We start from the raw sequence: 10,716 nt of genomic DNA, 5'->3' as shown, positions 1-10,716 counted from the left end.
ACAACAAAAACAAAAATTGTTGGAAAAGCTCAGCAAGTCTGTTGTCAGAAATCAGAGTTAATATTTTGGGTCATAGAGTCAAAGGTGTATAACTCGTTATGCCTACCAAATATCTGAAATAAATCCTATTTGCGAGCATTTGGCCCATATCCCTCTAAACCCTTCCTATTCATATACCCATCCAGATGCCTTTTAAATGTTCTAATTGTACCAGCCTCCACCACTTCCTTTGGCAGCTTGTTCCATAAATGACCACCCTCTGCATTAAAAAGTTGCCTCTTAGTTCCCCTTTAAATTTTTCCCCTTTCACCTTAAACCTATGTCCTCTAGTTTTGGACTCCCCCACCCTGTGGAAAATACCTTATCTATTCACCCCCATCTATGCCCCTCATGATTTTATAAACCTCTGTAAGGTCACCCCTCAGCCTCTGGTACTCCAGAGAAAATAGCTCCAGCCGATTCAGTCTCACCCTATAGCTCAAATCATCCAACCCTGACAACATTCCTGTCAATCTTTTCTGAACCCTTTCAAATTTCACAACATCCTTCCTATAACAGGAAGATCAGAATTGCACACAGTATTCTGAAAATGGCCTCACCAAAGTTCTGTAAAGCCACAATATTATCTTCCAACTTTTATATTAAATGAAAACTGAAAGAACTGCAGATGCTGAAACTCAGAAACAAAAACAGAAGTTGCTGGAAAAACTTAGCAGGTCTGGTAGCATCTGTGAAGAGAATTCAGAGTTAACATTTCAGGTCTGGTCACCCTTTCTCTTCACAGATGCTGCCTGACCTGCTGAGCATTTCCAGCAACTTCTCTTATACTCAATGAACTGACCAATAAAGGCAAGCATACCAAACGCCTTCTTCACTACCCTGTTGACCTGGGACTCCACTTTCAAGGATCAATGAGCCTGTACTCCAAAGCCTCTTTGTTCAGCAACACTCCCCAGGACCCTACCAGTCCTGCCCTGATTTGCCTTTCTAAAATGCAGAACCTCACATTTATCTAAATTAAACTCCATTGGCCACTCCTCAGCACATTGGCCAATCTGATAAAATCCCATTGTAATCTGAGGTAATCATCTTTGCTGTTCACTACACCTACAATTTTGGTGTCAAATGCAAACTTACTAACCATACCTCCTACGTTCACATCCAAATCATTTATATAAATGACAAAAAAGAGTGAGCTGAGCACCGATCCTTGTGGCACACCTCTGATCACAGGCCTCCAGTCTGAAAAGCACCTCTCCACCACCCTCTGTCTTCTACCAGTGACCTTTCCTCAGATCCAGCATCTGCAGTTCCTTTGGTTTTTATTCTGTCATGACATGGGTTGCTTTGAGCAGGGCCAACCCATTTTCACCCACTCACAGTCCTCATTATCAACCATCCAGTTTTCCTTCCCCAGTTTCATATCCACAATCACTTTGTTCCTTTTTCTTTCTCTAGGCTTCCATCTCCAACGATCCCCTCAAAACTTGAGATATTTTCTAATCAACCTGTCAAGAGGTGTCACTTGCACACCCCCTGGAGCAAGTGAGCCTCCTGGACCACAGGTAGGGGACACCTGCATTGCTTGGGAGGCTGGGTGCAGAGAAGTTGCAGGTTGGGGGAGCGGGTCACGTGACAGAAGCGGGGTCACGTGTGCCTCCGAGCCGGCCGCGCAGGCGCACTGTTCCCCCCCCTCCCCCGCTCCCTCGGTCTCCGCGGTGACAGCAGCCGGCTCCGCAGCGACGATGGCTCCGCCGGGTATGGCCGCGCTCTCCCTCCTGCTGTTCGCCTTCACCTGCCTGGGCAGCCTCGGACAGGGGCTGGCCGACAAGCGGCTCAAGATGCAGTATGTGACCGGGCCGGTGCTGCGCTTCCAGATCTGGTGAGTGAAGAAGTCGGAGCGGGACGTTGGATACCGCCTCCCCCCCCCGCCTCAGGGCGGAGCTCGACCCGGCACCCGCTCAACTCGGAGACTCAGGCTTCTGGAGGTTGTAGGCCCCGAGCCTAGGGAAGGAAGTCAAGGGGCTGCCTCGTATGTACATGATACTGATTCATAGGCCAGGCAGGAGATGAGCGTCAGCATGGCAGTGCCAGAAAAACATCATGTTCTCAAAATCAAGTGGGGAAACTCATACTTGTGCCTCTTGACTATAATTTAATTTTAGATTTTGCCAGGCCGGCCGCAATTCCTGTAGGTTTTGCCAGGCCGGCCGCAATTCCTGTAGGTTTTGCCAGGCCGGCCGCAATACCTGTAGGTTTTCCCAGGACGGCCGCAATTCCTGTAGGTTTTGCCAGGCCGGCCGCAATTCCCGTAGGTTTTGCCAGGCCGGCCGCAATTCCCGTAGGTTTTGCCAGGCCGGCCGCAATACCTGTAGGTTTTGCCAGGCCGGCCGCAATTGTTATAGTGTATTAAGTATTTTTAGCACTGCTGTCTATGGTTTTTTTTTCCTTATTTGCAGTGTTGACTGTAATTCAGTGTTTTGTCATGCTGAATAGAAGTTTATTTTTAAAATCCATCTATCATTACATTTTCAGACTAAAAATTGCGCATTTATTCTGTAAATTTTGTTTTTTGGAATACAATTGTGTGTGGATGTTTATGGTACAATGACAAACAGGGAAGATCTGTTAGGCTAGTTGTTAGCTTGTGACACCTGAGGACTAGCTGGAGAAATTTAGATTTGGAACAGAGTAACTGAGAATGAATTGTATTAAAGCATAAGTTGATAAAATGGTACATCTATATCACATAGTGTGCACTCAGATTTTAATTCAGTTAACTAACTGTTGTTGCTATGATTGTTGAAATCTGTTATCTGACATATAAAAACTAAAGATGGCAACCAAGATATTTCTTTGTTGTCAATGTATGTATGTAGCCTGTAATCGCATCATAAATTAAATCCTCTATCTATTCTCTCTCTCCCTCTCTTTCCCCTTCTCCCCAAGTTGCAACATGTAGATGTGTGCAGAATTTCTAGGGTTTTACCTCCGTTACTCTGCAACGCTTATTATTGTATCATAAAATATCAGATGATAAAATGCAGTCAAACTAACTGTTAGATAATCTTTGTTGGCAATTTCTATAAAAGTCCATTCCACTTCTTAGCTCAACGTTCCTTCCTGCTCGCAGATCTAAATGACTCCTTTCTTCTCTTGAAGTAGATCATAACTTTTTCCTTGAAACCTAGTTTGGAATAATTTAAGTGCCATTTTACAAACTTTTATAGGCCCCTGTCAGATTCATTCTTAGTCATTTCCTTTCAAGTACTTTCTTCTCTTGTCATTCTCATACTCCTTATTCTTGAGGATCTTCTCTTGTTTGTCTTAGCAATTTGGATATCACTATGTGCTTCTATGTCAAGCCAAGCCGCCAGTATGTGTGATACTGACTTAACCAAACTCTGACTTCCTGTGATTTGTGCTATAGTTGAGCACTTTTATTGCTGCTATACAGTTCCCCATATATATATCTGTTGAAATCCAGAATGTCTTGACATCATCCTCATGTGATTTGATTAGTATAGGGAATCTCCAATTTACAAACAGACCTAATGACTGATCCTATACAGGGATGTAATTTTAAAGATCAGATATATGAACATTTCCTGCACTTACGACTATTTTATATTGTCCTATATTGTGTTCAGACTTAGATACAAATCAACTTGTGAAGGGACTTCAGTGTCGAACCTGTTTGCAACTTGGTTACTGCCTGCATATTTTGTTCACTTTCTTGCATATACTATTTTATATAAATTTCCCCTATCTGTTTTGTAATACTTGAACTGTCCTGAGTTGGCTAATTATTATCTGGTAATGTGACCAGCTTTCATTGGATTTATGAATCAATGATTGATAAAGAACCTACAGCTCAAATTTTAAGTCCCGTGATGTTGCTTGGCAAATGTCCTTTATCAGTGATAACTGGTTTAACACCTTTCTTAATAATAGTAATATTGAAAGAGGAAAGAACATGGCTTTGGGCTGAAGAGGCCTTTCATCTTGCTTTGAATAGTGCTTTAACATTAATTAGTTTCTGCTTGATCTTAATTAAATAGCTTATCTCCATTGTGGAACCTAACTTTGTAATAATCTACCTAGTTGATGGGCTGGAGCCCATAATATTTTTGAGCAGTAACCGTGATGGAATATTCAAGACATTGGCTCATGGTGGAAAGGATTGCCCAGTTTCAATCCCTGATTTGTACTTAATTACTTTCCAGTTGTGACATCAAAATAATTCGGACATTATTTGCTAGTGTAGAGAACATTCATCCAAGGGTTTCTCCAATGCTCAGTGAACTATGCTGGAAATGATTGATTTGTGAACTTTGGATGAAAATAGAATTGAGCTCAGTTTTGATGTACATTTTAGTAACTTGCACCTTACAGTCTTGTAAAGAAAGACTACCTAGCCATGGTACTGATGGCTTCTTTTTTGATAAATTCACAAGATGTGGATGTGGTATCGTGGCGTGGCCAGTATTAGAATCCTATTTTCATGAATGATTGCAACCTGTGTGGTGTACAGCTTCTCTGTGCTATTGTCATGAAATGACAAAAGGGAGGTAATGAGAAAGCCTATAGTCTTAAAAACTTGTCCTTAAACATTTAGGCTGAAATTTAATGTTAAATTATAGAACACATTTGCTGCACACTAGAAAATAGACAAGCAGGAAGGGTTGGGCCACGACAAAAAAGGGGAACCCAAGTTATGCAGAAGGTTAAAAACATCAGTTCTCATCAAGTGATAACTGGATGCTGTAAGGCAATTAAGAGCATTTGCCTTCACATCAGTGAATCTGTAAAAACAGGACACTGAGTGATAACATTCACGTTTGTTCCCTTGTAAACTTAATAAAGTGTTTGATTCTGACCTTGAAATGAAACTTGGTATCAATTAACTTCTCTCCCTTACGAATTATTGTCCTTCACCGTTATCTGTCTAGTTAAGAACATGCAGTGTTTTTGTAAACTTTTTGTATAAAGGAAGACTGTCTGTGATGGTACAGCAGAGTAGCCTGCTAGGGCTCTTGAAGAGCTGATATCCTACTCTCGGTTATTAGAACCTAGTTAGTCTAACTTATCAGTGTTATTTTGTAACAGTAATGCTATTGGTAAATAAAGGGGATGACTAAAATTAAACTAAACTGTCTGTAAGAGTTTTTTTGTTATTCCAGACTACCAGAGAGTACGATCTCTGGGATGAACCAAGAGACACTTATAGGTTGAGTCCACAAGGGCTTCCCTGGGCTGCTTCACATCTGTACTTTAATACTATTAGGTAAGAATTTCTAGAATGTTGACCCAGTGCTGATGAAGGAAAGGCAGTTGGTTCCAAGTCAGGATGTTGAGGGATTTGTCAACCATTGGAGATGGTAGTACTCCCATGCATTTGCTGCCCTTATTCATCTGGGTGTAGACATTGTGAGTTTGGGAGATGCTACTTCCCGAAGAGTTGCGAGTTAGCGTAATGTCTTTTGTGGGTAGGGTCCACTGCAATGATATTACCACAGGGAATGCATCTTTAAGATGATGGAGGGAAGCTGTTCAAGGGGGCTGCTTTATCTTGGAGGATGTCAAAACTGCACTCTGCCTGGTGTTCTGAGGTCTCTTGAACTGCTGGTATGAGTTGTCTGTTAATGAAACTAGGATTTACTAATCTCTTTCAGGATGGTGCCTGGATTGGAGCAGTTACATTATGCAGAGAGCTGAATATGTTCAGATTGGCTTCTTTCGAGCTGAGAAGGCTCAGATTGAACTGATTGAGGTGTATAAGATTATGGGGGACATGGATAGAATGGCCAGGAGGGGTCAGTAGTTGAAGGGTCATTAACAAGCAAGCATAATTTTAAGGAGAAGGGCAGGAAGTTTAGTGGGATTTCAAATCATAGAATCCCTACAGTGTGGAAACAGGCCCTTTAGCCCAACAAGTTCACACTGACCTGCTGAAGAGTAACTCACCCAGACCCATTCCCCTACCCTATTACCCTACACTTACCCCTGACCTAACCAACACATCCTTGAACACAATGGGCAACTTAGCATGGTTAATCCACCAAATTTGAGGAAAACATTTTTCACTGAGGGTAGTGGGAATCTGGACTGCATTGTCTAGGAGGGCAATGGAGGTGGTAAACTTAATAGAATTTTTAAAAAGGTACATGTATGAGCAGTTGAAATATAACATTCAAGTCTATGAGCCAAGTGCTGGAAAAAGGAATTCATGTAGACAGGTGCAGAATTGGTGGGCCAAAGGGCCTCTCCTGTGCATGACAAAGGAAATAGCAGCAGGAGAGGACCATTCAGCCTTTCATGTTAATCCTGCGTTCGGTGAGAGATTGTGACTGACCTTCCACTTGAGCACCATTTTCCTGCACTATCCCTTGATGTTTTCAATATGTAGAAAACTATCAATCTCAGTCATATGCAACAACAGAGCATATACAGCCCTCTGGAGCAGAGATTTCTAAAGATGCGCTGCCTTTTGAGTGAAGAAATTTCTCCTCCTCCTCCATTCTCAGTGGTCTGCCAAACATGTTGAAGGATGAATATGGCTTAGAGTCAGTAGAGCACAGAAACAGACCCTTCTGTCCAACTCGCTCTGGTCCAACTCCACCAGATATCCTAACCTAATCTAGTCCCATTTGCCAAGCATCTGGCCCATATCTCTCTCAATCCTTCCTATTCATATACCCATCCAGATGCCTTTTAAATGCTGTAATTGCACCTGTCTCCACCATTTCTTCTGGCAGCTCATTCTGTACATGCACCACCCTCTATGTGGAAAAAGTTGCCCCTTAGGTCTCTTTTTCATCTTTCCCCTCTCACTCTAAACCTATGCCATCTAGTTCTGGAGTCCTTGGTTGCAGATATTTTCGAATCAACCTGACCAGAAATGTTATGACACACCTGTAGAGCAGGTGGGACTTGAACCCAAGCCTCCCAGTTCAGGGATAGGGACACTACCACCACATCACAAGTATCCTCCGTGACTTAGTTACATTTCTTAATTTTTAAAAATTTAACTTAATTTTCTAATTAGCTTGATCAGAAATGTTATTACACACCTCTGAAGCAGGTGGGACTTGAACCCAGGCTTCCCTAGTGTCCCTGTCCCTGCACCACAAGAGCCCTCTATGACTTGGTTACATTCAGAGAATTTTGTTTAGGGACCATTTCAGTATGCTTAATCAAATTTGAGCATTTGAAGCAGGAAAGATGCACATGCCTTTGAGATGAACAAACATGTTGCAGGATTTCAGGGCGGAAAGAAAGGTTGGTTACTGCTGAGTGCAGATTTAAATAATTTTAGGAAAATACCTGAGATGAGGCAACCACTACCCCTTCCCCCGCAGCTTGTTTTTCGTTTAAAAAGTGCTAAATTAAATAATGGATTTTAGCTAGCAATGTAGATGTTTGGATCAAAACATTTTGCCTTTTGTAATGATACTGACAATTAAATTCTGTCTGGAAAAGTTAGGATCAATGAATAAGTTGCTGCTTTGAGGTTTAAATTTTCAGGTATTTTGCAGACCTTTGGATGTTTTGGTTTAGTATAATGCAGCATTATTGTGACACAGTTTGCTTGTTTACCCAAGGTATTTCTCTCTACACAAGATGAAGCTGGTTGCCTAAAGGTTCACTGAACTGAATAGCAGGAATTATACAAAAACTTTGCTTCCAGCAATTTAAATATTCAGCTCATGAAATGCTTACTTTCTAAATGTATGTTGTCTTTACAAATTTCAATACATCTAATGTCCTGCCAGAAACTTAAAATATCTTGTGCTTTCATGCCATTGTTCCTCATTTCAAAGGTTGGGGTTCTAAAGAGTAATGGCAGGACATTAAACCTCTGCCAACTTGTCACCTGGCAAAAAAAGGGTTGAGCCAGCAAAATTTGACTAACAATGTGCAATTAAGTTGAAATAACAACTAAAACTCAGGTATTCCACGCTGTTCAAGCCCTGTAGCCAGATTGTTCTAATTAGATTTTATATCATGTGTGGTTTGATCAGCCCATGAGGTGCCGCCACCATCCAAGATATTGACGCATTTTTTCCGTACTTCGTATGAGCAGAGCAAAATGTGCAGAATGATTTGGACTCCAGTAACACCCTTCCCTCTAAGCTAAGGAACAATAAACAATCCCTTCACAGCTGCGCTCCGATCACAGGAGCAGCAACATTTCAGCCTCATAAACACAGTAGAACTTGAAGCTGGACTTGTCACTTGAGGATAAGTAATGTTTTTTTGCTTTGTGACATGGCAACATGTTTTTTTTGTCACCCTACCTGTATTTGGAATTTCACCTGAATTGGGCTTTTCTAAATATTGCGATGTTTGCCTTAAACTTGTCATTTCTGATGAACATTACAGTTGTCGAGCCGAATGCATATATTCATGTTACTTTTCCAATTAGAAAATGGGCCAATGACATTGCAGCTGTTTACATTGCAGCTACCTTTGCAGGGAAAAAAATGACATTAGGGTTGTTCATTGGGTGGCTCTGATTAATTTGGTTGCTTCACTCTTGGGATCAGTGTGTGTGTTGTCGATTCTGATTAATCACCTGCCAATTTAATTTTATTTGAGCTTGATCTGAGATGTTTATTTGTAGGAATGCTATTTTGTAGTCTTTCCCTCAGGATGATAGGTTAAGAAATAGATAAATTGTACATATTGTTGCATCCTATCTTGAGTGGCTAGGTTTGTGTTATGCATACTTATTATACTTCATTACTGATGAAGGGCTTATGCCCAAAACGTGTATTCTCCTGATCCTCAGATGCTGCCTGACCTGCTGTGCTTTTCCAGCACCACTCTCAATTCTGATCTGCAGTCCTTACTTTCTCCTCATATACTTTTTACAATGCAAGTTTGTACAATACAAGGTAGTGTTTTGAAGCATATTTAAGAGTTATATAGTGCCTTTCACAATTGTGAGCATCTCAAGTCATAAAGAACAAATCTTTTGGAAGTTTTTGAATTTGATATTGTCAAATTCCGCACCCCATCCCCGGTCGAAGCAAAACATTGAGAAACAGTATAGCTTTACCTCCTTCATCTTTATCCCGGGCCCTGGAGGGAGAGAGAACGATCGCCCATGTACACTGAGACATGAGTTTATGGTCTTCTCTGGAACAGCATTTTCTGAAGGGATTATATCGTCACTTTACAGGAAGGAGCAGCCAGATAAGACAACATACATATTGATTGGGTGACCATTACAATCAGTGAGTGTCAATAATAAAGATTAAGCCATCTGTTTTGACATAATGAATACTTTTCACTTTGTGAAACTGACCTCACATACCGAATGCCTGCAATATTGTTAAATGGCTGTACCTAATGACTGCTTATCTACCTTGTTAACCCATTACCCTTGCCTGCATCGCCCCATTGTTTATTCTAAGTTCTTATTTAATCCAAGTCATGCTCAGCTGAACCTCTAGTCTCACAAAACTCAGAACTTAACACTTTCTCTGAATGCTTATACTCTATACACATTCTCAAAATGAGCAAGGCCTATAGGAGCATACGTGTACTTGCATTTTCAAAAGATGTCACAGAAAGTTACTACAAAAAAGTAGAGCTCATGGGATGAGGGATAATACATGAGCATGGATTGAGAATTGTTGAGTGGACAGAAAAGACAGGAAGTGAGTTATTCACAGAATTTTCAGTTGCTGAGTTACTCTTGTAGCTGCAGAATTTATATGGTTGGTCCAGGTCAGTTTCTAGTTGTTGACAACTCCCAGCATGTTGACGGTGGGGATTCGGTGAGCATCCCCACTTCTGAGCTAACGATGTGTGGATGGTCATTGATAAAGCAGCCGAATATTGGGTCTTGGACACCTCTCTGGAAGTCTCTTGGGAATATCTGATAACATATGGTTGAAATTCAACATCCACAACGGTCTTCCTTTGAGATGAGTATGGCCGGGGGATCCAAGATGGCGGCGACCCAGTAAGACTGAGTCTATAGTGCTCCTCCCAAGACTTGAGATGAGTATGGCCTTAACCAGCGGAGGGTTTATCACCAATCCCCATTGACTCGAGTTATGTTTGGGTTTCTTGATTTTATGTCTGATCAATTGCAGCCTTGAATTCAAGGACAGTCACTCTCACCTTGCCTGTGGAGTTCAGTTCATTGTACATATTTGCACCAAGGTTGTCATAAGGTCAGGGACTGAGTAGGGGGCTCTGGCTGAATCCAATTGAAGCATCAACAAGGCACTTATTCCTTCGCAAATGCTAATTGTTAGCACTGTCAACAGCCCCTTTGATCAGTTTGCTGATGATGGAGAATAGACTGGTAGGTTGGTAATTGGCAGATGTCCACCATTGCCAGTCGCTGTTACATAGAACATAGAAAAATACAGCGCAGTACAGGCCCTTTGGCCCTCGATGTTGCGCCGACCCAAGCCCACCTAACCTACACTAGCCCACTATCCTCCATATGCCTATCCAATGCCCGTTTAAATGCCCATAAAGAGGGAGAGTCCACCACTGCTACTGGCAGGACATTCCATGAGCTCACGACTCGCTGAGTAAAGAATCTACCCCTAACATCTGTCCTATACCTACCACCCCTTAATTTAAAGCTATGCCCCCTCGTAATAGCTGACTCCATACGTGGAAAAAGGTTCTCATGGTCAACCCTATCTAAACCCCTAATCATCTTGTACACCTCTACCAAGTCACCCC

At 41.7% G+C, this 10,716-nt stretch overlaps 1 protein-coding gene across 1 annotated transcript in view; it reads left to right on the top strand.

Moving 5' to 3' along the window:
- The first annotated feature begins 1,679 nt into the window (after positions 1–1,679).
- LOC122556204 (thioredoxin reductase-like selenoprotein T) overlaps positions 1,680–10,716 on the top strand; it is a 36,197-nt gene continuing 27,160 nt past the window's right edge. Inside the window, exon 1 of the mRNA XM_043702752.1 lies at positions 1,680–1,882. Within this exon, the coding sequence (XP_043558687.1) occupies positions 1,746–1,882 (137 nt within the window). The 5' untranslated portion in view covers positions 1,680–1,745. The remainder of the gene's footprint in view (positions 1,883–10,716) is intronic.

This window comes from Chiloscyllium plagiosum, chromosome 13 (genome assembly GCF_004010195.1).
Source record: "Chiloscyllium plagiosum isolate BGI_BamShark_2017 chromosome 13, ASM401019v2, whole genome shotgun sequence".
Lineage (NCBI taxonomy): Eukaryota > Metazoa > Chordata > Chondrichthyes > Orectolobiformes > Hemiscylliidae > Chiloscyllium > Chiloscyllium plagiosum.
This window is presented reverse-complemented; position numbering and strand designations above follow the sequence as displayed.